The sequence below is a fragment of the Phaethon lepturus genome, unplaced genomic scaffold, assembly GCF_000687285.1.
Source record: "Phaethon lepturus isolate BGI_N335 unplaced genomic scaffold, ASM68728v1 scaffold21376, whole genome shotgun sequence".
NCBI classification, from domain to species: domain Eukaryota; kingdom Metazoa; phylum Chordata; class Aves; order Phaethontiformes; family Phaethontidae; genus Phaethon; species Phaethon lepturus.
This window is the reverse complement of record NW_010545902.1, coordinates 903-28,821: the sequence shown is the minus strand read 5'-3', so window position 1 is coordinate 28,821 and position 27,919 is coordinate 903. Positions and strand designations below refer to the sequence as shown.

The window sequence follows — 27,919 nt, the reverse complement described above, 5'->3', positions numbered from 1 at the left end:
CCGTGGAGGCACCCGAGACTGCCTTTGCGTTGCCACACACCCAAATTAAAACAGTGATAGCAGCATGTTCCTCTGCTGCATGAGAACGTGTATGTTACTGCTCAGTCATTTAATTTACCAACAGGACAACAGGAGGGAGAAAAGAGGAAACAGAGCCTGAAAGTTATTGAGTGATTTCTCTGGGAGACTCAAGGAAAGGAGAATAGCTCCATAGAGGGAAGGAGAAGACAGATTTCTAGTAGTCATGTTCAGAAAAAGGCTGTTCTGGCCCCTCTGCTGCCTGGGGGTGTCCCTTCCCAAAACTAGAAAGGGGAATGAAGATGATATATTACTGAGGAAGGGTGTAGATGAGAACAAGCTAAAGTTTGATGTGTTTCTTCCTTTGATGAATGCAAATGGCGGAATGCACTTAGTTTTGTAACATTTCCACTGGACTAAGCAATGTTGCTTTGTATTATTATTGTTATTGCACCCTTGGCTTTGTTTTGCACTGCATACATCTCTTGCTTGCCATATCTCACGTTTGCTTGCTGGCTTGTGTGTGCCACTACCCTCTGCTGGAAGAAATAAGGATTTTTCAGCTGTGTCCTTGTGCCCCAAAACAGTCCCGGTCCTCCAGCGGAAATGGGCTCCAACCTGTTTGGGAGGGCCCCAATTCTGCCTTGCTGTTGCTGGCATCCATCCTCCAGAGAAAAGACGTGGTGTATAAAATGTTGCCTGGTTTCAGAATGATGCATGGCCGGGCAGGGTAGTAGTCAGGGGGTCTGTGATAGCAGGGTGCTGTTTTATTGCCTTGGCCATGTTAGTGTCTGTTGCAGTTTATAATTAAAGGTGTTGCCAAAACAGACCAAATCACTGGTGAGTCTCCTCTGATACCCTGTCGTGAGAGGTTGCTGGTACCAGCTGGTGGCTTAGGAAGGGGTAAAACATACCAAAGCAGGTAGCCATAGGGGCACGTTCTTCCCAAATGCAAAGTTTGATTTATAGGTTGAAACATGAAAGTCTTTTGCATTTTTCTTTTCTTAAATCTCAGCTAAAGTAATTCGGATTTTTGTTTTTCCCTGCTTAAAATCTTAATATATTAAGGACCTCTTATACCAGCTATGCGAAGTTCTTTTTCAGTGTCGTGAGAATAAGGTATATAACTGTCATGCCCCCAGTTCAGGTTTGCATAAAACCCCTTCGGGAGGATATTCCAGAGGGACATTAGAGATGGGATTCTAAGAGAGGCTTTTGTTTTATTATTACATATTTCCTCTAGTACTTGATATATGAGAATGTTTACACTTTCTACACTGTCTTCTGTATCTGTTTGCAGTAGAGGTACCTCTATCTCTTTGTTTTGTTCATCTCTTCTATAAAATATGAAATCCCTAATCTTTCTGCTTCATACAGGGAAACCTTTCAATAACTGCAGTAATTTTGCTGCATATGTGTCTAGAAATCTTCAGACGAGAGTTCAGATTAGGACTGGCTTCCTTTCCCCACATAAGCAAGCTATTGCATAGATAAAAGGACTTGCGTTAGCAGCTCTGTCCACGGCCTGAATAACAACGCTTCAGGTATTGTTTCCAGATTTCCAAGGCAATACATGATCCAGACAAGTCTGCAAGAACCTCTGGTCTTAATTAGCTGTAAATTTCCTGAACAGCGCGCTCAAGTCATGGAAGAAATTTAACTGCTATTACCAGCCTCACAGGATTTTCCTTCCCTTCCTTTGTATAAGTCTTTCTAGCTGCCCCAGCACTGCCAAGAGCAGCTGGCAGATTTGTCAGAGCTGGCTGGATATCAGTGTGCGTGCCCTACTCAAACACCTGGATTGTGGTGGCGGTGTCAGACCTTGCCTGCAGCTGTATGGTCCTTCATGTCCTTCCAGCTCAGGCCATGCAACATCCCTGACAGGGCCGGCTGGCATCTCACATGGAGCAAGTGGCACACATGGTAGAGAGAGAAGGTCCTCCAATAAGATATTCCCTACTAATATCCACTACCCCAAGCAGCCCCTGCAGCTCTTTTCAATGCAGAGTTTTAACAAGGCAACTTGCTCTCTGATGCAGACCCATGACAGGCACCTTGACAGGCTGTCCAGGATTAAGCTGAGCGACAGCTCCAGGATTAAGCACCTGGGCTGTCTCTGCTGGTGTCCTCTGCTTTTCTTTTTTTTCCCTGCATCTTGAAAAGCACATGATGTCACCCAATTCTCTGCTAATCCACTGAGGATGTCATCACAGAGTTAAGAGCTCATATTGAATGTTTCTTAGGTATGTTGGCTCATTGTTAATTAAAGTGGCATATACTTTAATCTAATAGATGCTGTCTTTTAGTTAAGTAACTTCTGCAGTAGCTGTAAAGGCATGGTATCTTGTGAAATTTAATTTCTTTCTACTGAAGCTCATGTGGAAAAGGAATATCTAAAAAGTCAAATTATCTTGTCATTGATGTCACCATCCCTTTCCTTATATCATAATATTTCTTTACCTGTTTCTTTCTCTCATCACGGGATACTTATAATGAGCTATCTTGCTTCCACTACACCACTCTCTCATGAATTCAAACACTGAATGTGTACTAGATGTGTTCTGCCAGTATGTGGTTGGGGAATACAGTGAGCAAAATCTGTACAAATCCGTCTGTGCCAGTAGCTGGGATCACCTCAAGTGTGTCTGAATTAGGCTGCTGATAATTTGAATTTATTTTAAAAAGCAGTTCTGTAGGAGCAGCCCACCTCACCTTTCTGCATTGCTGGTGGGTTCATGCATGTATTGGCAAGGATGAGGACAATAGGTAAAACACTGGAGAACAGCCTTCAGTCAGGGAGGAGCTATCCTGTGCATTTTTTCCATCAGAGAGGCATGGTATCTGGCAAGTGCAATTCGATATATCCAACAAAAACTTGGGTTACAGATTGCTGAGAGGTCTGGAGGATGATGAGGGTCACCAGTAGTACAAAACCCAAATAAACTGTGTTCTTCATTACTCAAGGAAATGGGACTCTGCTGCGCTCAAGGTGAGGGGCTGGCTCTTTTCAGTATATATAGTACATATATAGAGAGAGTAGATGTGGCATTAATTTAATAATTCTGATGTTTACAAATTAGAAGCACAAGTTTGCATTCCGCATGGCATCTTTGAAAAACCTCAGAAACACTCAGCTTGTGTAGCAAGTGTATCTCTTCCAGACAGTGAAATATCTTTCAACATCCCTGGACACCATGCTGGGCAGCTGGGCTGTGATTATTGCCGGAAGTGGTGCACATTGGAGCACAGACTCGGGGCAGTGCAGCCACATGCATTGAGAACTCAGCAGTGTTACGAGTTACTGATTCATAAAGCATCTTTTGGAGATAATTCTCTGATTTCTCATTTAGCAAGGTTTCTGCGTCTCGATAATTCCCTAATGGGAATTTTGAAATGGGCTGGAAGTCGTTCATCTGTTGCAGTACAGAGGTGCTGGTGGCCAGCCATATGCAGACAGAGCTGCAAAGGAATGTTGCTGGGCAGCAGCTCCTTTTTCTAACCAAACAGATCTAAAACTTCCAGTGTGACAGGGCAACTGGTGTCTCTCCTGCTGTGGTTATTTTGCAGTGACTCTTTACTGTCCTCCTCTTCTGTCATGACTCAAAGACCATCCCTACACTTAGGAAAAAATGGGGTTCAGTTCCAGCTGCTCAGCATGGTACTGGTAAAAGGTTGGTGCCTGTTTGAGAAGCCCTGGATTACACTTGTCCTTACCTCTTCCAGCTTGTATGGCATTTTAGGCTTTGCAAAGTCCAGGGCTGAGAAAGCGATCTCAGGAGCTTCACATAAGGAGGTTTGTGTCTGGATCTGTGCACTCACTCTGTAACCTGCACTCAGAGTCCACTCTGATTTGCCCATGCACTGGCAATCGGCTCCATCCATGAGGCACCAGAGGGTTTCTGCTGCTCAGGGTAACTCTGGTTGCAGCCCATTTAGATGCTTGAAGTGCCATAAAGACCTACTGTCTCACTTTGATGTGAGCATTATCCTTCTCCTAATTTAACAATGTTATTATGAACTCTAAAATCCAGCCTATGTATACCCTAGAATCAATGTGCAATGAATGCCTTCAATTTGAGATGCAAATGAAAAGCTGGGCATTTCAAGTGACGCAATACTTATTATAGTGTATTCCTTTACAAGTATATCAAAAGAAAAACTCTGTCCTGGGCTTTCATATATGTCAGTAAGTGCTGACTGGCTCTGTGTAGGTCCTTAATTTACTGCCTGGCAATGCAAATTTCAAAGCATTGTGTAGAGAAGGATTTTGCTGTTTTGATCTGTATTTGCCAATAAGTCCAGCCCCTGCCTGCCCAAGCCCTGCTGCTGTGAGCAACTGAAGGCAGCTCCCGACAGTAACCAATGTGTTTGCTACTTTCAGGGGTGCTCTATCATGTTTCTGGGCTCCCAGCAGCTACTGAGTGTGCAGAGAGCATCTCTGCAAAGCATGCGCGTTGAGTCCAGCACAATCCAGTCCTGCCTGCTCACCGCGCACAGGATGTAAAGTCACATTGTGCATGTAGCTTATAAGAGTATGTCCTGCCTGCCTGGCTGCAGGGTCAGTCTGTGCCTGTGCAATAGGTCTGGGATGGCTGGATGGCTTCCGAACGTGAGGATGATGATGGATATGTTTACCCCTGTGGCTGTCTCTCTCAGAATTGGTTATTGGTATTCTTGTTCCTTCTCTATATTTCTCCCACATCAATTCACATGACAATAGTGTCTTTTCTCAGGTACTCGGAGACTGTTTAAAAAGGGAGGAAGGGAACACGCTCCAGTGCTTTCAAGCAGTTTTGTGGAAAGAGCAGAGTGTATTTTACTTTGGGAGTGATGTATAGCCCAGATAAGATTTTTCATCAAGGACCATTGTATCTCAAGTTGACTTTTTAATTGATTTAGCTCCTCTGATCTGTACATTGCCAGACGTGAACCACTAGCCTTTGGATGGAGTCCAGGGTATAATGGAAAGTTCACTGAAACCCCATCAGCTCTTGTTAAACCTGAGTGAATTTCAGCCCAGCACATTTCTTGTGAATAATTAAACACAGTTAAGCAGGTGATGGATTTGAACCTCTGTCGCTAGTGTTCAGCTATATTTCAATTAGGAAGGGGCTTATGAAATTCATAATGTTTTGGTGGTGGGGTTTGAGGGTGTTTTTTGCCTCTTGTGATGCTTTGGTATGTCCCACTTATCAGCAGCATGAGCTGTTCCATGTGGCACTCACCTCTCATCAGTTTCTGTGTTTCAGTAGTAAATTCTCCAGTATTTACTTCTCCTTATCTCATTTTTATGTAACATTCAGATTTGTTATCCTTTACTTTGACATTATATCAGTACAACTGCTGTACTCACAGTGAGGGTGTAGTGCTATGGCAACAATATATTATGTGCAATCTTTCCAATGAGTAAGATATGGCACAGAAATTAGTTCATTTATCAAAATCTGATGTGGCAGAGCTGAGCAAAGGACCTGGCTATCCTGAACCTCCTGCTATTTTTGCAAGACCTGCCGTTCTGTTTCACGTTGGTTATGACACTCAGATCCGTTCTCTCCTGACTGTTTCCAGTGATTCCTTGTTAAATCTGCAGATGTCTTAGCACCTGGGAGAATATTCTTAGATGTACAATAATCTCCAAGCTATCTTTGGTAGTGACAAAAAAATGGAAAATGAGCTATTTTTTTTCTTCTGGTACTATTTCGGAAAGATACTTTTCTGTGATTTCAGGGTAGGAAAGAGCATATAAATGGAAAAATCTCACCCAGGCTGGGATATGTGAGAAATGTGTTAGATTTTCGCTGCTAAAGACTAAGAGAGCTCTGCCCTTCTCTGCTCTGTGGTGCAGAGTGGGCGATGTACAGCCTTCAGGGTGCTGTCTTGCACCTTCTCTGTCCTACATACATGCTGGTGGAACGGGCTTTCAGGTACAGTGTTTACATCTAATTCCAAATTCTTCTAAAATGTGGGTGTTCAGAATCAGTCAGTTGATAGCCCTTTCATTTATGGTCTGTGCTGGACTTTCACCTCTGTGTACCTGTCTCTCCTCTGACATACCATCTCAGCCATCCACACTGTTGTGCATTTTGGGTTAGGGTAGCTTTTGGGCAGCCTAGGATGCTGGATCCAGCTCCCAGGGTTGCTGGGTATCAGAGTAATGTTAGAAATGTTAAATCTTTTGTCAGACCTGGTGATGAGTAGAAATTCTTTACATGGATTTTACAGTACACAAATGGGTACATGTTCTTAGCAGTCAGGGTTTGGCTAGAAAGTCTTGGAGAGGAATCGAACCAGGACAGGCTGCTACAGACTTATGGACACAGTTTGAAATCAGTACCAGTGCTTAGTCAAATTATGTTTGCTTGTTGACCCCTCTTATCTAATTAGTCCCTACTTCACTGAGCTGCTTCTACTTGCATGCACTGAATCAGCCGTTTCATGTTACTGTTTTACCACTAATGGTGGAAGAAGTTGATTCAAATTAAGAGATGCTTTCTTTTCCATGTAATAGACCCATGCCTTGTGATCTGTGCAGAAATAAGCAGCTAAGCAGCCAAATAGACAATTCTTGGGGTCGTCTTATTCGGTGTGGATAAATATCCAAAGTTTGGGTGCCTGTCTGTACTCTGGAAGTTCCCACATCTTCTCTGTGCACTACACAAGCAGGTTTCACTTTCTGTTAGAAAGAAAAGGGTTGTAGCCTCCTACTCCATGTTCTGCTCCTTGTCTCTGGACTGCAGGCACCCAGCACCCCAAGGAAGCCTGGGCGCACACATTCTTGTTGTGGTCCAGCCGAAGTGTAAAAGGAGCCACTGTCCTTGTTTACTAGGTAAATCACAGACACATCTTCACACAACAGCCTGTCAGCAGGAGCGGTTTGCCTCACCCCTGCCCAGTTCAGGAGAGGGAGGTGGATGCCTGGAGCTGTGCTCCAGGGAAGCGAACACCAGGGCCACCAGCCTGGCCCTAACAAGAGATGCTTTGAGATTTGCAAAATCAAAGGTGATCCCTTCTCTGTCCTGCAGTGGGCAAGATGGTCTGTCAGTAGTTCATGTCTCATTTGCAAAAAGCCTAACTGGGGCGGAGGGGGGAAGCAGATGTCTTTCAGTCACTCTGCAAGCCAATGTCAGAGCCAAGACTAAAACCCAGTTCTTGAAATCCCAGGCTCCATCCTCTATGGCCTACTGCTTCTCTAAGCACATGTAAGGTTTTAATGAAAAACACCAAATCTTAGTTTAGAGCAGGATTCAAGAAAAACGTCCTATTCAATTACTTAGGTGAGCTATAATTATAAGACAAAAACATGACTTGCTACAAAGCACCAAGCAAAAAAGCAGAAAGGATTATTTGTTGTTTAGCAAAGGCAGGCATCTGATGATGCATAAGTCTAAGACACCTAGCAAGTTGTGTGATTCTATTTGTTAATCTTTTTAACTTTCCATTTTATTAGGATAGGGTTTCAGGAGCAAATAGGATAAATGAGATTACATCTGTCACCCTGAATTACTCTCCTCTGAGTTATGAGCAGAATCACTCTGTGTCAGAGAAGTATAATTATGAAGAAAATGCTGCCTGTGTAATTGTGTGCTTCATTCAGAAGAATTTGAGATCCATAATTATCCCTAGCGTGCCATGGTGGCGTGTGCTGGCTCTTAATTTCTACAGTAAACAAAACCATTGAAGGTTTCTCTCCTGAGCAGTTCTTGATGTAGCATGATTGGTACCTGCAACAGTAGCAATATTTATCCTTCAGTTCACCTGATTCAAGTGGGGAATACAAACTAACTTGGAATGGAGGACTCATCATACATTTATTTTCACATCTACGTTGAATTTAACCATTGATTGTGCAGTGAGGAGTAATGGCTGTGGGGAACAGAGAGTCTTCTGAGCTGTAGATAGGCCAGGTGAGGCATATCTAGCTGCTTATGCAAAAAGCAAGTCATTGGACAGCTGGTGCTGTGTTCCATCACTTGACTTTTCGGTAGTCCAAGGGTATTGCCTTTGACCTCTGCAATGACCATGATTCTGCAGGTGCTCCAGCAAACAGAAAGGGTGCAGCTTTCTTCAATAATTAAGCTGTAATAGAAAAGCTCTGGGTTAGGACTTGATGTTTTTGCTCCTAGATGTCAGTGCACATCAGAAATCTCGGTATTTAGTTTTTATCTCAGAAATATTGGGTGGTGGTGCTCCATTAGGGGACTGCTCTTGGCTACTTAATTTATATGGCCCTATAAAATTTGTGGTACCCTTCGTGCTATATAATTCCACTGTGAGATGAATTGAGTACGCAAGACTGTAGTCTCTTGAAATTTTGGGTTCACCATCAAAAGCAAGCTTTGAATCCACATGTTGTTTATCTAGATTCATAACAGCTTCTGTTAGAAAAAAGCAACTGAAAAGTTCAGCTAGATTTGTCCCATAGATCAGCGTTACTGCTGCTGGAAGCAGGTCTCCTGGAGAGAGGATATGCACAAAGTAAAAAGAAACTCACTACAGGTCCTGCTCAAACATTTCTGCAGCTTCCTTCTTGAGGCAGAGCACAGAGAGTCAGAAGCCAGACTGTTGCATGATGGATTGATGATAAAACAACCTGCCAGACTTGGATTAGAATTTCTCTTACTTTGCCTAAAATTATGTGTGCATTAGGGGAGAGGGACAGGGAGGAGGCATCATTTTGGGGGAATCCTAGTAGCAATTTTATTTTCTTTTTCAGACCTTTTTACAGTTACGAGCCAGGACTCAATCTCCACATCTGTTTTTATCGGTCAGTCTAGTTTACAAATGAGGCCCCTTTTGTCCCATCTGATTTTGTGTAATCTGTGATGCTGCATAAAGACCCTGGGAAGAAAAAATGGAAGGATTGTGAACAGACGTTCTGGCTAATATGTACAATGACTCACTCTATCCTTTATTTCAACTTCCATGAAGGATTTCCAGATACACTATTTACCCATTAAATGAGCTGTTCAGTTTAGCTTATGGCTAAAGCTTTTCCTAGTATTTTGATGTATTTGTTGGGAACATGACAAAGTAAATCACAAATGAGAACATTAACAAGTGCTTACATTAATCATCTGAGACATTCTCACTCATTATAATCTTGTTCTGAGTAACTAGTTGTCTGTAAGAAAGGGTTTCCTGTCCCTTGATTTGCCAACTTACTTGACTTTACTGCTGAGGAAATCTCTCTTCCATGCTTGACAAGTAATGGGTAATTTCATAATTGTTCTCTATGTAGGCAATTTCTTTATGGGAAGAAAGGAAGTCAGCCATGCCCACTACTGAATCTAATTTTACTATAATTTAGAGGGAAGAACCCTTTCCTGGGTAGAATTCATTCTATAGCTGCTTATTTCAGGATTTCTTTAGCTTTCCTCCAAAGGATCTGGCAGAAACTGTTGTTAGTGTCAGGCCTGCAGCTTGCTTGGCAAGGTCACTGTGGCACATTTCATGGCAAGTGAGAAACTTCTGCCTTGCCTTGGTTTTCAGTCATTGGCAGCTGCTTTGAGCCTGGCAGCAAATCAGTATGACCTTGCTGCATGTCAAAATTCCACCTCCTGGTAGATGCAAGGGTCTTAGGGTGCTTCCTGGAGTCAAGCTGTCTTCAGCTGGGTCTGTCTGAGGTAGTTCTTCTCCATTAGCTTCCTCTTCTACAAGACCTACTCCTTTACCCAAGCTCCATGATGACCTGGATGAGATCCCAAGTGCAAGAGAAACACAGAGAAATTCAGCTCTCCTCCAGTGAACTCTCAGCTCTTTCCTATGCTCTTAATAGGTGTTAATTTCCTGGGCCTTTCCCTGCTAAAACTAGTCCCAGGAGAAACCCCATGCTTCTGCTCCCCTTCTGTGGGCTATAGCACAGCATCCTTACTCAAGCAAGAAGATTTAGTTTTTCCTTCTCCCCTAGTCATCCTGGAGGCTTGGCCCCAGCCACAGACATATGTTGCTCTTGTCTTTACAGTTCATTCACCCTGGGTAGGATTTGTCCATCTTTTACTTGCTGGAGGCCAGTCTGATTGAAGCACACACAAGTAAAGAAGGGTCCTTTTAAAAGCAGTTTGCAGCAGTACGTTGTTAAAAGCCTGGCTGTGAAGAGGAGGGGGGTGCAAAACAATCTCTTCCTGCCTGCTCGTAAAGAAATCGAAGGAGAAAACATGGTGCCCTTCTAATGCTGGCCACAAGAGCGTGTTTAACAGTGTCTCTTCAAGGTCAATAACACGATTCTCAACTGTTCAAAATAGCATATCGGTAGCAAAAGTAGAGTGAATTAGATTTAGGAGAAGACTGGTTGTTTGTTGCTGTTTTTTCTTTCTCTCCACAGGCTTCAGCCTGGCAGACAAACAGATTCAACCATAGATGTAATTCAGGCAAAACACAATCCAGAATATGTAGGCCAATGTATGATTTATGCTAATGGAAGCAAGGTATTGCTGCTGAATGGTTGTCTGCTCAGCAGCTTTGGAGGAGTCCCAGGCTGTCGAGGCAGGTGCAAATCTAAGGACCCACTCAGTCAGGGGTCTTACTTTTTTCAAAGACGTTCTTTGTCCCACATTTTTCCTTATTTGCAAGCTTTGTGAGATTGATCAGATTTTCCCCTCAGCAACCCTGTACACCAAACTTGTTTATGCTGAGAACAGAGAAATAGATTTGGTCTAGTGCTTAAGAGATAAGCTTTAGAGAGGCTTTAAATGGCTGAGTGAATTTATTGGGTGAAGTTGCCTGTAAGACTGCTTTTTATTGGGTAAAGTTGCCTGTAAGACAGGCTGTTTTCTGCCTTGGTCCTGCCCTTCTCTGATGGAAAGTGTTCTTTGCAGCTAGAACAATTTTTCCTGTAACTAACAGGTATTTCTCCACCCTTTTTCCAAAGTCTCATACTTCTTCTCCTTTACCTTTTATCTTCAGTTCCACTCAGTTACATTTGCTGGGTGGGCAGCAAGCCTTTCCAGTGCTTCTGAAAAGTGTTCACGTGGCAGATGCCATCCACTTTCTTTTCAATATTGCATTCTTACATTCTGCTGACACCTGCAGAGCCCATTCTTAGTCTGACTAAACTTTCCCCTAAGGAGAGGTTTTGTAGTGTTCATTCTGAGTGTTATTTGGAGTTGAAAACCGCTTAGGGAAATGTAGTGAGCAGTGAGTGTGCTTCTCTTTGTACCTGCTGTGGAGATCAGTGGTTTAAGAATCCTATTCTGCTTTACACCAGTGAAAATTGAAAGTAACACCAACTGCAACAGGGCTATATAGAAGGCAAACAGAAATGCAACAATGGGATGAAGCTTTTACACAGAGAAGCAAAATGCCAGGTTGCAAATAAGGCAATAGGGTGGCAAAGCCCTATGAGCCATGTAAACAATTGGTGCTTTCTGTGCTGTGGAACAAAGCAGCTTTACAGAGGGTGTCTGTGGTGTACTTTAGATCACTGAAACTGTCTCTATGGAAATTTCTGTTGTTAAATTGCAAATTCAGCCTTGCTGCCTGGCTGGTAGGGAGGGAACAAGACTACTTCTCTATGTGATGATGGTGAATGGGAAGAAACTATGTGTTACAGCCAAAAGAGCCCTTACCTATAACTTTTCTTCTCCACAGGTGCCCCTGGTTGACAAAAGCCATTTCCCCAGCCATCCCAGTGTACAATGGGCTCGTGTTCTTGTTTGTACTGGCAAACTTCAGCATGGCAACTTTCATGGACCCTGGAGTTTTCCCACGAGGTAACAGAGAACGGGACTGTTGAGGGAGGGAGGGGTTGAAAATGCAAGCCAAAGGGGGTATCAGGTATCCAAATACACTGTTTGCTGACTAACCTCCTTTTTTCTGGTATTCTTTCTTGTAGACTTTATTTATTTTACCCAGCTGGCAGTAGAGGTGGGATAGTAGTGAAACGTTGGATACCCTCCATCTCTGTTCTGAGCTAGGAGGGGTCAGTTGTCCTTGTACTTGCTCAGACTGGCAGTCAAGGGCACAGGGTTGCGTAGAATAGTTCTCCTTGAGTAGCTCTCCTGACTGATGTGATTGAGATTGCCATCCCCTGTGTCATGCTGGCACATTGGATTTAAGGCACTCACTTCACAATAGGTAGCAGAGCATTGTGGAAGGGAGAGGCTAAACTTTCTGAAACAGCTTCATCAAAGCAGACATTCCAGAAAGCCTTAAAACAAATGCAAAAACATTGAACGTTAAAAAAGATAATGCTTAAGGCTCGCCTTAGAGTGGCTAAAAATGTATACATTTAGAAAGATGCCTGCTTAAATTAGTACTGATTCACAGCTGATTAAATAGGATAAAGAGCGCTCAGCTTTTGTAATGGGAACCACACTCAGCTATCTCTTTTAACACATCCTAATGAGAGAATTGTCGGCTCGTTTTATCCATCTCCCAATAATTATTCACAAGCAGTTTGCAGCAGAGAATGCTCTAGGCAGTCTTGCTAAACCAATGGATCTGTGCTCTCTTCAAGCTGTGCTTTCTCACCTCTATTCAACTGAATTCAGTATCTATTTTGAATTGCTACCTGACAAGAACAAGGTACCTGTCCTGCTGGCTTCCCTGGCACCAGGTTTCTCCAGGTAGCAGGGTCTCATGATGAGCATCTACCTGCCATTCCTTTCAGCTGAAACTTTTTAACCCCTGAAGTGTTACAGCACTCCAGTTAAGGAAATAACTGTATGTAAAGGTAAACTAAGCAAAGGCAAGATTCAGTCATTTGTGCAAGATTAAGTGATGCAGTGTTTAGAAGCTTAAAGGTACAAATAGGTGCTAGTGAGATTTTTCAAAAGAGCTTAAGCACTTGAAGCCTTTAACGAGTTTCCTGGACTTTTTAGTTCCTCCATCTTGGCAGAGACAGCAGTGCTTAAACATGCTTTGGGTGTGCGGTTATTGAAAACATCCATGCTCTTTGCCTTCAGTAGGAAGAGAGCTGCAATTAAGTTGTTCAGTTTTGAAAAATCTCAGTCTGGGAATCTAGTATCTTTGTGCAATGTTGTTCCCTCAGACTGGAGCCTGCAGCCAGGCACTCATCACGCCCTAGAGCGATCAGTACCGAGTGTATTGTAAATTCATACCTTCCTTTGCACTTCTCTAACTTCCTTTTGTGGACAAGTTCTTTATTTTGGACTTTGCATTTAAAGGAGAAACACACAACGAGATCAAATTGAAACTTTGAAATTTTCTCATCACCTTCCCTCCCTTCCTGATTGCCTTAACACAAGGGAGTCAGGAGCAAAGCAGGGAGAGGAGGAGTTTCCTACAGCTTGCCTTTCTTCTGCTTCTTTCTCTTCATTTGTGGCCTTGGCCTTATATCTGTAGGCTGTGCACTTGCTTGGTCTGGAAGAGGCTGGGAGCAAGGGGAGTGGGGAAAGGATGCGAAAAGGGATGGAAGTCATCCTGGAAGAAAGTGATGGAGTAGGAGTTTAGATGTGTGAAGGAAGAAGACTGATAAGGAAGATAAAAGATGGAAAACACTATAAATACCAGTGCTGGGAGGAAAGAGGAGCAGATGTTATTTCAGCTCACAAGTGTGCATGTGAAGAAACTGTCACCACCCCACGCAGCCCACAGAGCTGCCAGTGCAAGGAGTTAAAAAATTGTAGGAGTGATTTAAAATGAATATACAATAGATCTATTTGCTTTCTGTTACTTAAATTAGGTGTAGTCGTCTTGGTTTTCAAGCTGCTTAGCACATTTGTGATAGTTAAAATTCAAAACCAAAACAACAAATAAACAGTACAAAAGCTGAGATTCTAATGAAATTACATGATTCCTTTAAGGAAGCCACCAAAAATCATAATATATGATTATAAAAACATGAGACATGGCTGCCCTGTGTCAGTGGATCAGAGTATGAGAATCCATGTTGTAAGATACATTCCTCTGCCGATATATTCTTCTGCTCAGATCACTAAAACCTGGAGATAAACACATTTCTAGCTGTATCATATGAGCTTACAGGTTCTGTGGCAGATAGAACTTGGCTTATGGGGTGAAGTAAACCCAGCTCGCTCTTGTGTTGTTGAAGAGGGCCTGAATTAAGCTCCCAGATCCATTATTCATTGTTGAATTGTGTTTTAATTTGTTGCGTCTCTGAATGTTTCTGGTATGAATCAAGATTGGCTCTGTGCGAGTAAGTTGCCAGTAATATACCAAAATGAATGAGAAGGAAAGGAAGTATTACGTCACTGAAATTGGGGCTACCCTGACAAATCAAATGTACAGTCTGGGTTGAGACTGGCAATGTTTCTTGCTGCCTGATTATAGATACCAACTACTGGCTTCCAGTATTTTTGATGTGAATCTATTTTATACAAACTCTTAAAGTGTGTGTCAGTTCTGCAAGACCAATGTGTTTATATATGTATGTAGGTATATACAATGTACAGACTTCTTATCTGCATAGTCAGGTTTTTTACAAGAGCTTAAATGGTTTAACTGTTCTAGTGTCTTGTTTTCATATGGCCACATGTATTGCACAACATGGGCTAGTTTATAACAGTATTGAAGAACCTACAGATTGTATTTATAGAAGTGCCTAAGCGATTTAGAGTCTAACTCTCACTGAGAGGCCTACTGACTAGTTGCGAAGGAAAATTATAGAGAATGATGCCAGTACAGCACTCTGCTTCCATGCACAAAAGTAGCTGAGCCAGATCCCAAGCTCATCTAAGTGAAGGGAGAAACTCCCTTTGAAGTCAATGGAAATTGGATCATAATAACACATCTAAAGAAGTTTTAATATAGAACTAAATGACAGTGATTGATGCCCTGCTGGGACAATATTATCAAATTTCACCTAATTTTGAGACAGTCAACCAATGCCAACTGCAGTATAATGTTTAACCAGGTGTTAAATAGATGTGAACTTCTTAGATTTCCTCTGTCAAAAGGAAACAAATAAAGCTCACAGGAATCTAGAATAAAAGATGAACTTTCATGAATGTAATTCTGATTTTTTCTTTTCTTCCCAATATATATTTTTCTATAGACTGGCTTTTATTTTGCACATTTATTTTTAAATGGCCTCTTTTCTTAAACAGGGGTAGCACTTAGCTGAGATGATAAACCATCTGCCCTCCACCTTCTCCCTAATAAGATGACTGCGATATTGTCATCCTCATCTTACTAATGGCAAAGAGAGACTAAATGACTAGCTCAAGGCCACAGAGTGAGAAAATTAGAATACAGGACTTCCTGACTCCCAGTCCTGTGCTCAGATCAGTAGACGATGCTGCCTTTGAGAGAGGTGAGATCTTCCCAGTTATGTACCGTTACTAAAACAAGAGCGCTCTGGGTATGCTAGGAATAGGTGAGCACAAGATACACTATAAAGTAAGCACTGATGCAAGGACTTTTCACGGGCACATAAATTGCTTCAGAATGGTGTATCTCACTGTGGCATCAGATTCCCTGGAGCAACAGGTCTTTGGGGTGATTGTGGGCCGACAGTAGAGTGCTGAACAAATCATCATCACTTAGGGTAATGTGGGTTGATTTTGGGGATTTAAGCTAGCACAAACTTCTTCTAATATTTGTCGATGTAATATTTTTCACTTTGTGTGCTGGTAGGCTAGCATTGAATTAATACCAAATGCATGCAACAAAACTTCTCACAACAAGGTCTTGGATGATTTCCATCCTCTCTTTGACTCTAGTCTGCAGATTGTCTTATTTATTTGGGTTGTAAATGCTGGGTAAGCTAAAACTCAAATACCTCCTTTGTCCAGGGGCTGGTGAGTAAGGCTGCACAGCACTTCTATGGGAGGTGCTAAAATGAGCCCTGATCTCTTAAGTGTTCTGCAGCGTGGACAACCTGTCTGACAGTCCATCACCTCCACCACTCTGTTATTTCTCTGAGAAGCCAAAGAGCACATGTAGTGCCCCTGTATCCAAGGCACTGGCTGGATTAGCTCTTTTATCTTTACCCTCTGTTATTTTCACTAACTTTTAGTTTTGCATTGAGCAGCAGATGAAGATGAAGATAAAGATGACGACTTCCGAGCTCCACTCTACAAGAATGTGGAGATTAAAGGAATCCAAGTACGGATGAAATGGTGTGCCACCTGCCACTTCTACCGTCCTCCACGCTGCTCTCACTGCAGTGTCTGTGACAACTGTGTTGAGGTAACAGTTCTCTTGATTACATGATCTTTTGACTTTGCCTCTGTAATGGGGTTGCATATACTACTGGAAACATGCAGTTGGGTGCTTCCCCCTATATTTCAGTTCTTGGAAGTTCCCAGTCTGCCTTGTTGATGGACTCTTACTAATTAATACCATTTGAAACATAGCCCTCAGTTATGATGTGTGTTACATACGCAATAATGCTTGATGTCAGCTTTGTTGCCAGTGATAATTAGAATAAAAATTTATAATGCTGACTATGTGTTCCTTGAAATAGCTAAGGGATTGTGAATGCAAAAAAGGGATGAATGAAAGAGTTGATGCAGAGGCAGAGTTCAGGAGAGCAGGAAATTCAGGGTGAACCATTGTAGCTTGTCATGTGTGAGCTTAGGGCTCATCATTTAATTTGGAACAAAATAGTGCCTACATTAGTGGACAAGCAGAGAAGCTAGTATGGTGTGTGAGCTTTAGGAAAACCAAACTCAGAATTCAGTGAGTGGTTCTCCAGTCAATGGAAGACCCCATGTTTGTTTCAACACCCCAGCTCAGAGCATGAACTTGTTCATGTTTTTAATGTTATTCACTCTGAATTATGGGACTTTCATGTTTCTTAATAGCCCTAGGGTCTTGGTGAGGCACACAGCATTTTTAAAAAATAACCTCCGAACAGCAAGATGTGCTTTTGGGCTATAAACGTTTCCAGAACTTCTAAGTACAGAGCGCTGTATCCACAGCAGTGTATTGCCAGGGGGGATTTTTTGTTGCTGAGCTAAAAATTCTACTTCTTAAGAATCATTTCTGCTGCAAGGTCTATTTTTTTTCCAATAGAAAGGTGAAATCTTTAATAGCTGTGCCATAAAAATTAAAGGCATTACTAAACAGAAAGGGAGAAAATACCAAGGTCAGTTGGAATGCCATATACACCATCTTTGTCCTAATCCTCTTTGCCATAAGCAGGGGAATAGTCCTAAAGAAAGCAGCACAGTTACATGTGAGAGAAAGGCTGCCTGGGCTTATCTTGTGTCAGTCATTTTCTCCTTCGGGGCAATATATATCTAAGTTATAATTATCGAAGCAGTGCTGTGCCTATTAACCATCGATAAATAGGACAAGGCTGTCCTGTTGTGGAAGGCCTTAGAAGGATGTGGGACCTGAGAAGATGGCAAGTAAGGAGCTGACAAGGTCCCTGGAGAGAGGGGAATAGCCACAGCTATTCATAAGTTGTGTCACACCATTTCTTTAGACTGCTGTGAATTGTTGAATAGAGCTGGATTTTTTGTAGAAAACCCGAGTCACGTATTCCTAGTTTTAAAACAGAAATGTTTTCACTAATTCTAGATCCTGAGGATTGTTTAGATGATGGTAAATTCTCAGTTGTCCCATGGAATTTCTTTCTTTGGCCATCCCCAGTGGCTCCGTGTGAAAATTAATTTTCAGTGAATGAAGTTTTATCAGAAAAAGATTGCTCAAAACACTGGTATAAACACTTGCAATTCCATGCTACCATAAGGCCTTCATGGGAGTCAGTTCCGCAGCAGAAATGAAAATGTGAGAGAATCCAAAAGTAACCTGAATAAAACAGCAAAATGCAAGGTGACTCTGCCTAGCTCTCCAGAAATTTTATTGATGGTCAGATCAGTTGAATGTTCCTTACAATGAGAAGCTCTGCTTGTATAATTAAATTATGACTTCCAGGGTCTTGAACAGCATGCTTTGTTGATTCTTGTGATGCTTATTTCCCACTCACCTGTCTATTCTAGAAGAGCTTGGAGACAGTGATAGGAGCAACTCTACTGGCTTTTCCATGTGGAACCCATTCAGGGTTGTAATTCACATCTTTTCACTTTCAGTCTAGAATGTGCAATAAAAATTCCTTTCCAAAATATAAAACTTTTGAGCTAATTTTATGAAGATTAACAAACAACAAAAGCTGACAACACTTGCAGAAATAAAATCAGCTAAAACCTAAAGCCTGCTGTGACCAGAGAGACCCAAAAATGAAGTTGTGACAAAAGTGGCCAGATTTCTGTTTTCTTTGCTGAAGTGTTTGCAGTGGGTACTTACATAGTTTCATAATCCATAGATATTTTGGGCTACATACAACCAGATTTGCATAATAGACATATGCTATATCAGCACTTCAGATATAGCCTGAAATGATCTTTATTAAATTGCCCCTGTCATTTTCTAATGCGCTTTGAGAAAACTCTAATCCATTTTCTTATATGTTGTAAAATTTTGGTAAATACATTGTGCAAAATTTAAAAATACAAAAACCCCTTTGTCATTATTGAGGAATGTTTAAAATTAGCATTTCCACAAAACAAAGAATAAACAATTCATTTGTTGATGGAGTGAATATCTGTAATATCTGTTCTGAAGAACACAGAAATAAGAAAAGTTTATTTCTTGTACCTGATCTTGTCTTTGCATCAAGAATAATCCCATTGAAGACAGTGGATTTACATGCTTATAAAACTGTGTAAAGGCAATTGAAAGGTGTCTGTGGCTTTCCCTCATTACTAAATCTTCTGTTAAAAGGGATCTGATTTTATCACAGAATCACTAAGGTTGGAAAGGACCTTCAAGATCATCAAGTCCAACCGTTAACCCAGCGCCACCATGCCCCTAAACCATGTCCTGAAGCACCACATCCACACATTTTTTGAATACTTCCAGAGATGGTGACTCCAGCACCTCCCTGGGCAGCCTGTTCCAATGCTTGACCAAAGCATTATTATGAGGAACTTTGAACTTTTGCTGAGACAAATAGTTAGGTTTGGGTTCGTAACTATTAATGAACTTGTGTAGAACTTTGCCTGTGTCTTATCCAGCTGTTGCATTTCTTTGCGGACCTGCTTTCTAAAAAAGTATCTTTCATGATGTCCATTGTTCAAAGTGGATTCATTTGGCTACGTATAAATACAGAAATGTGTGGCAGAGAATTGTGCAGCAGTATTGCATCTTCAAAACATTCTAAGTTATAACTTCATTGTAATTGTGTCTTCATGCTAAGGATGGTAAAAAATTAGTGCTTCTGCTGTTAGCAGATATTATCTTCTTTATCTGTCTTTTATGTTTTTATATCCTCCCTTCGAACCCTGTAAACTCTCAAGTACCTCTCCATACATAGATACAGAAACCACTTGCTCCTAAGAAGACCCTTATAAAGAGAGTCTAGCATGTTGTAAAGCTGCAGAGCTAGCCTGATGTAACTTTACATGACGGTGGTTCAGATTTATCTCTGAGACAATGTATTTCCTTTCACCATTTGGATATTGTTCACTCTCTCTCCCTTTCTTTACAAGGATTTTGACCATCACTGCCCATGGGTCAACAATTGCATAGGACGGAGGAACTACCGCTATTTTTTTCTCTTCTTGCTGTCCTTAAGTACACACATGGTTGGAGTATTCACCTTTGGGCTCATCTTTGTACTAAATCATATGGAAAAGCTGGGAGCAGCTCATACTACCATTACGTATCCTTCTTTTTGACCTTTCAAGACTCAAGGTGGCCTTGAGGAAATTGTGAAAGAATGAATCTGAAGATTTGCCCTCCTGGAATTGGTGGAGATCTACTCCTCTCCTGATCCCCCACTGCTCTTCCCCTGTAAATGTTTAGTGCAGGTTTTCCTCTGTACCCATCTAACCTGTGTAACCATCGATTACCCCCAAAATTATAGCTGACCTTTTGTCTATCTCAGTCTTTGCCATGACAACCCAGCAGAAGGATATGCTGCCTCCCCAAATTTTACATCCAATTGAGTGTGACTCTAAACTGCTGGGTACTATTTACTGTATTTAAAACTCTGTTACTGTATTCTAAAGCAGAGTTTGCCCTGGAAGCAGTCCCGCTGCATGCTAATGTAATACACGAACTGCTGGCTCTGAGGGGTGCTATCCCTGTTGATATGCAGAACAGTCTTTACAAGATGGTTAGAGCCAGAATCAATGAGTTCACATTTTTTTTTTAAGCATCTCAAGGATACGGACCCAGGCTAGGAGCAGATGGACTTAATTTTGATATAAAGTTCAGGTAGACCTAATTAAAGGTGAGGGACACCCTCCCTATTTCCAAGATTTTTTTTTCCTCCTTTTCCTCTCTCTCTCCTTCATAGCCTTTTTTTCCCCTTACTCATCCCAGTTTCTTTAACTCCTGGATACAGAATGGCTGTCATGTGTGTGGCTGGATTATTCTTTATTCCAGTCATTGGTCTCACTGGCTTCCATATTGTTCTTGTGGCCCGAGGGCGCACAACGAATGAACAGGTAAGAAACAATCCTTTCTCTGTGTTTGTGGCTAAGATGTTGAGTTGGGAAGGAAAGTCAGCAAGTCACCTTGGGTAAAGCAAAAATGATCCAAATCTTAGCAGTAACACTTTTACTGAATCTTTTATGAAGATCTAGGAAGATTGCATAGTTTTTTATTTTCAGATTTTTTTCTTGAATGCACTACAAACAAATATTTCCCCCTTCCAACCACAAAGGATCATCCCAGGCTTATTTGCCATTTACAATCTACTCATGGCCTTGAAATAGATTTTATGTGGTGAGTACCATCAACCCCAGAAGTTCAAACTTCATGAGTCAGACTGAACAAACGATGAGATTCAATGAAGGAAAGAAAAGAAAAGATTAAATCATGCTTTTGCCCTGTCTTCTGATATTTTGAACTCCCCCAGCTAACCCACACTGCACATAATGATGTCTGAGCTAGCTCTTTGTCTCTCTCTTGTTCTCATGTATATGTGTGCGCGCACACACAGAGAGGCTATTGGACCTAACTTGTTTTGCTTCTCCAAACTGAGTGCCAACATGACATCTTGTGCCAAAAAGCCTGTAAAACTTTAGTTCCCCTGCAGTTACTCAAATGTATATAATCCACAGCTCCTATGTGGATGATACAGACTTATATGCATGTGCATATCAATAGCATGATATGGGTGATAGAGATCTACTCATGTGATTGATAGCATGCCCTTGCCACTCCCCTTAGTATGGGGTAGCTCAGTTAGAAAGCTTGACGCTGAGTCACTCAGTGTGCCAGTCATCTGCTCACAGCATTTTCAGCTTTCCTTCGTAAGGCTAATTAATTGTGTGCATTCCAGTGCTTTACCCTTTCACAGCTCCAGCTCCAAAGAGCCCCTCACGCATCTGGGTTTTTTTCACTTTTTTTTCCACATCACACTTCTTTTTCACTTCTTTTTTTTTTTTCAAATGCGTTTTTACTGCTCTTGCACTTGTGGGTGCTCTCTAGCTCATGCTGAGCAGTGTGCTGTTCTGGCTGTCCTGCAGGCTGATGGCTTCATGCTTGTGTAGCTTGCATGGCTGCTGTGCAGTGTGTAGGAGTTGAAGGCATCTGTCTGAGTCCAGGCCTTTGTAAACTGGGATGAGATTGTCTCCTATCCCACAAGAGACAATAAAAACTTTTATTCAGAATAGTGTGGGAGGTTTACATAAGCAAAGAATCTGAAGTCATCCTGAATTGTTGCCTAACATGGCCTTTGAACAAAGCAGGCTTACCATAGCTGTAGATCTTTAACTGCTTTTCTCTGTCCTGCTTGGAATCAGCTGCTCTTCATTTTAAAATTTATTTTGGCCAGGTATTAGATTTGATTGATAGTGCTAACAATAGTAGCGTGAAACCCGGAGCATTTTGGTCTCATAGCCCAAATCATGGTCTGCCTTAGGCTTGTCTTTATGAAGTGTTGAAAACTTTCCATGAAAATTTTAGGCTGAGGAGGAAAGAAAAATTTAAATTAAGAAAAAAAAAAACCCAGTAAAATTTAACTGCTTGTGTTTGTGGCTACACTAACATTAAGGAAGGTTGAGAATTTTGCATTTAACTTCATTGAAATAACTATTGGAAAATGTATCCTAGCTTGGTTTGGTTTTCTGAGCTACCAAACCACTTGAGATTAATTCGTCTTCCCATGCCATTTTCTGAAAATTAAATATAATCTGGTCTTACTTTCTGTTTAGTTGTATGTACTACCGGTCTGTACCTGGAGGAAGGACGTTCCCAGACTTCAGGTCCCTTTCAAAGGAAGCATATCTAAGTAATTAGAACACCAGACCAGGAGTGATGAATAGGAGATCTGCTCCTGGCTTTGCCACTGTGTTAAAACATTAACTTTTCTCCTGCAGTCTCCAGATTCTCTTTTCTCACACTGTTAGTTATCTGCTGTCGGCTTTCCGACAGTTACAATATACTCAGCTACACTTGTCCTCTTTTCCCAGTACATTTTATAGGCCAGTGGTACAGAAATTTTTGGTGTTTGTTCATTCCGGAGTTCACAGGTTTTGAGCATTTATAAGAGGAAGACTGTGATTTAGGAGTGCATAGTGGCTGAGTTTAGATGTTTGTGAGCTTTCTGAATGCCTCTGAAAATCTTCTATGGAATCAAAATAACCCATAACCCAACATCTGCTCATCTCCTGATATTTTTAGTTTCTGAATAGAGTAAATAAATATTCTCCCTTCTGAGTCTAATTTCTATCACTGGATTTCAAACTACTTTAGAAACCAAATTGATATAATTAGTAATGTAATCTGTGAGTTAGAGAAATTTTATTTTCATATTGTGTTTGAGAAAATGGGCACAGAGATATGAAGTGCTTTGCCAGCATCTGGCACAAGTCAGCTTAAGCCCAGGATTGAATGCAGATGTGCCAAATGTCCCAGGCCCATGTTTTAGTCATCAGGTTACTCTTCCAACACTCAGAACTTCTAACATTTCTCTCTTGGCCTTTTAAAGAGTTTTATGTTATATAAAAGAGGCCAGCATAGTATATTGCAAAATCATTTAATCATCATTATTTTATGTGCAAGTAATTAAAGTATTTCTGGTACTCTGTAAACTTGTTGCTAGATCAGAACTATGAGTCGATTAAAATGCATTGCTTGCAAACAGCAACAGTAATGCATTTAATGGTAACTACTATTAATCTCTCTGGCTTTGTTGGTATTTATTCCCACATGGTTACTTTCAAGTATCTGCCTGTAGAGTACAAACCCTTTATAATGCTTATGAAGCTTTGAATGGATCCTGCCAGTCTAATGAGGCTTGGCTTTTATTAAACTAGCTCATTTCCAAGCAAACATCGTAATCGCTTGGGAGTTCCTGACACCCTCCCACAAAAGGCAGCGGTTCCTACTGATTGCCACTAGGGATGGGATGCTGATAGAGAGGAAACATTGCTCTCATCCAACATTATGAATGTTGAATTCATATTAACAATTCCTGTTTTTTCAATTGACATTCCTGTTTGTTTGGAGGGAACTTGCCAAGGCAGAAGAGTGGAAGTGACCAGGAAATGAAAGGGACCAAAACAGGATGTCTGGCTGACAGCAGGCACGAATCTAATGCAGGAGCAGCATGGAGAGCTGAACCTGACCACTTTGGAACCCAATCAAAAGCTCACTGCCCTTTCGGGAAGGGATCTTTAGTTGCTGTGCCTCCTAGCTAGAAATAGCTGATGGAGGTGGTGTGTTAGGGCAGGAGAGAGGAAGTGCAGCATTCAAAGAAAAATTATCTGTTTGGGAAGGGCAGTAGGGTCAGAGCAAGGCATGCTCGTTCTTGGCTTTGAGGGCTGGATGATGACTTTTCTATAACCACAGGTTTGAGCACTGTCCTGAACATGTTTCCAGGTGACAGGTAAATTCCGTGGGGGAGTGAATCCTTTTACCCGAGGATGCTGCGGAAACGTGGAACATGTGCTCTGCAGCCCCTTGGCTCCCAGGTAAGAGAAATGCTCTCAACTGGGAATGACGGAGGTAGAGTAGTTGTTGGGATGGAGGAAGATGACGTGCTTGGTTGGGCTCACACATGAAAGACCGCTGATGAAGTAACAGGGAAGTAAAGTAAAACACTCCTGAAGGCAGAGCTCTGTGATAGCTGCTTCACTATTGCATGGCTGTAGCCTGTTCAAACAGATGCTTTCTTCATGTAATTCATAACCCTCATCTCAGAAATGTTTATTTGGAATGAGCATGTCAAATTATATCAAGAGCTGATACCCTCATCTTCACCAACCTGTTTATCCAGTAAATTTCAGTAACAAGGTAAGTTTCCATATGTTATCACATTCCCAACACAACTTTTTGCACTGTACAGTCAATGTCCCAGTATTCTAGTCTGCTGGAGAAAAGGAAGGAATCTAAAATCAGCCTTTCTGCTTAAGACTTAAGTCTAATTTAAGGCTGCTGTGGTTTTCAATCTCACTGGCACTTTCATTATCATAAAACAGATTTTCAGTGAGGTCTACATCATGGAATGTGGTATTTTATTTATGGCTTTCTATTTTTGGGGAAATGGATTTATTGTTTCACATTTTGAAATCAGGATTTTAATGCAATAGATCAGATGGAGTATAAATATCCTAGGTGTCGAGCTGTCCAGCCTGCAAATACCTTAATAATTGTACTACATGAAGACTTATTTTAGCCTTTTCAGGATATTGAGCAATTCCAGACCCTGACACTATTATCTGCCTTTTTTTCCCATTCACTATGCAACAAGTAAATCCTAAAAGGCTGTTGCATGTGTAAAAGTGAAGACACTGGAATAGCTGCTTCTCAAACTTAGAAAAACATGAAAATCAGGTGAAGATACTTTAAGAGAGTCAGATATTAGAAGTTGGGAGACACTCCTGTTAAGAGATGGGTGTGAGTACTATCATCATCATACTATCATCATTCTCAGACTTTCAGCAAGCAGAATGTTGGTGTTTTGTGAAGACCTGTTCAAATTGTCCTGTATATTGAAAGTCACTGAGCCATCACTACAGAATGCCCTATTCACTAGATAAAACAGGGAAGGCTTGGGTGTGTATTGATATTTATGCATTGTACAGCCACTGCTCAATTGCACTTACAGAGTTCCAGTCCACTGGAAAGAAATTAGATATCTAAGGCCAGCCGTTTCCCTTTAGATTTGTTGCTTCCTATAGACCTGTTTCTTTTACCTCCATTTATTTGAATACTCTAAACATGATACAGAAACAAGTCACCATTCGCCAAGCTAGAACTGACAGCACATAATCTTCTCCATATTTAACTCCCTATGTGCTGGGTCTTATTCCCCCAGTCGCCATCTTTCACCACAGGGAAGCTGTTTCATGTTAAGTAGGTGAGATCTAGTAAATTGCTTCCATTGGTGGTAGGCCTCTCTTTCTGTCGTCATGTGAACTGTGCTCTTGTGCATCAGTGCTTCAAAAATTGCTTGGGTCATCCTCTCCTTTTACTCACTTAAAAAAAAAAAAAAAAATCTTCTAATTGCTTTTTAATTATTACATCCATTGAAATAAATGATGTTTGCTTACCTAGATTCTGACGCATTCTTAAATCATAACCTGGAAGCAGGAAGATTTTCTTGTCTCTATGCCTTATTCTTAGGTTATTGTTTATTTTAATGATGACTGTTGAACAATTAATCAGGTACATAGTTGAGCCCAAGCGAAAGCAAGCTGTGGGTGTGAAGCCTCCTTTCCTCAGACCTGATTTATCTGAGCGACAGATCACAGTGAAGATCAGTGACAATGGGATCCAAGCCAACCTCAACCGGAGCAAGGTAAGGCAGCCTTCAAGTGCTGCTTTTGAAGAGCATGGATTGAGCATTATCAAGCCTGGGAATGAGTTTGTCATTGAAAATCTCTTTGAGATGATGCATTTTCTTGGAGAAAATAATAGAGGTTGAGTCCTTGTCCTATACTTCATCCTCTGAAAGTGACCCACGTTCATTAAGAGCAGCTCTTGATCCAGTAATAGTCCTTTTTGCAGCTCTATAATAGAAAGCCTCTGGGCATCTTTTGGAAGAGGTGGCTGTTCTTTGCAATAGTTAACTTTCTGTCCCAAGAGTTGCTACATCTTGGTGTTCAAATTAATTTTAACAAACCTAACACTGCGCAAGAACCCTTGTACCACCAGGTCAGCTGTTTTACTTCAAATAAGGTTTTGAGCTTCCAGACTGCAGGAAGGCATGTGGTCCAGTGAAAGGAATATTGGCTCAGAAGCTGAGTTCTCATCTCTCCTCTTCTTTTTCCAGTTTCTCCTGGCGTGAAATAGAGAGAAGGATTTGTTTAGTCATATAAAAAACAGTGGATTCAAAAGAAGCCACCTTGCAAGATTTTTGTGGATGGTTACTTGTTACATTCTTTGGATAGTTACTTGCTGAGAACTGCCTGGAACGTTGCTGAAAAATGCTAGGAAACACCATTGTCTTCTACCACATGTTAACTACTGTGATGATAATGTTATTTAGCATGCCAAGTAGACTAGGATAGTGCATTTAAAATTATAATGGCTTGTTACAACAGTGCTAATTTTATACATGACAGTCCTTGTCTGCAGTGGCTGTTAAATCATGTTTGTCATTATAGGTATAGGTAGTTCTTGTTCTGTGGTACATCCAGCACTCTGACATGTGCTGTTATTTGACCAAGTTGCAGATAATGATTGATTCTTTGGTTGTTTTCAGTCTAAAATTAGCCTGGAAGGTCTGGAGGATAAAAGTGTGGATGTGCAACCACCTCTCCCACCCAAAGGAGATCCAAGCAAGTACTCTGAGCTAAAAGGGCAGCTGGGGACCAGTGAAGGTATAGTTGCATGATCAGTGTTTTATTTTTATTAATAAGAAAATATTTCAGCCTCTTTAAAAGGCTTCTGCTAGTCTTTCAAAACAGTAATGGGATCTGGGTGAAGGGTTTTTACTATTTATAGGAGTTCTGAGCTAGGGGAATAAACAACAGGAAAGGGAGAGAAAAGTCAGCTTGAAGTGGTTCATTCAAGCCTGGGTTGGATGGTTCATATCAGTTTTGCAGAGTTTTTAAACCTTTTTAAACCCCTTAAATTTTTGATCAATTTTAAAGTAAAAAATGTCATTTTGAACTAAGGAATCAGAAATATTAGCATGAAATGCTTAGGCATTACAAACTGAATTATTTCATTTATGAAAATGTGAAATTAAAGCTTTGATACCAATTAAAAACCGCCTTTTTTTTGTTTTGTTTTTCAGACAAAACTAGTAGCTGAATTCAACCCAAATATCTAGTATTTCAAATTATGGCAAAATTACTACTTACCAAAATATGTCACCCCATTTAATATATTGTACTTTGTTGCTGCTCCTCTTTAGATTGCTGATCTGGGAGCAAGGTACTATTATTTCCACAGGGGGCCCATTGATTTTCGTGGAATTCTGCACAAAAGTACTGCAAGTGTTGTTCTTTCGAGAACAGATCTGTTTGCAGAGGACCATGGATAGCAAGGAATTAGGGACGATAGCTTTCTGTCCACACATTTTAATAGAAAGTCTTTTTTTTTTTTTTTTTTTTTTTTTTTTTACAGAAGGTAGCCTTTCACCCAAACTTATCAGCCCTCCTACACCTGCCATGTACAAGTATCGACCGGCTTTCAGCAACAATCCCAAAGTCCACTACCATGCTACGGCTGAGCAGGTGAGCAAGCCTGGGAGAATCTGCTCCCAGCTAACAGCAGGCAACATGGAGCTGAGGATAAATTCACTGCAGGGCTCTAGTGAATGTCAGAGTGTAAAAGTAAATAACAACACTTGGCATTGTTGTGCGATAGTGTATATTTTCACTATGCTCCTTATGAAAACATGTCTGCTTTTGCAGCATTCCTCTGTTGAGCCTGGCACATCTGTCCCACTGACAGGCGTGCACTGCTGCTTTACCAGTGCCTCGGCCTGATCCTGAGATGCTGAGAAGTGTCACCTCCCATTGGCTTCTCCTGACATAAGTGCCAACTCACATTCACTTCAGAGGGA

The 27,919-nt window shown here is 41.3% G+C and overlaps 1 protein-coding gene across 1 annotated transcript; it reads left to right on the top strand.

Moving 5' to 3' along the window:
• Positions 1-3,487: 3,487 nt before the first annotated feature.
• LOC104622372 (probable palmitoyltransferase ZDHHC8) lies at positions 3,488-27,587 on the top strand (the record flags this gene model as incomplete). The annotated part of the gene is made up of 9 exons (XM_010289128.1): positions 3,488-3,515; positions 11,595-11,726; positions 15,971-16,128; positions 19,437-19,609; positions 20,297-20,399; positions 23,782-23,873; positions 25,570-25,702; positions 26,609-26,726; positions 27,478-27,587. Coding segments are annotated over exons 1-9 (1,047 nt in total), but the record flags the coding sequence as incomplete, so codon positions are not given.
• Positions 27,588-27,919: the final 332 nt, after the last annotated feature.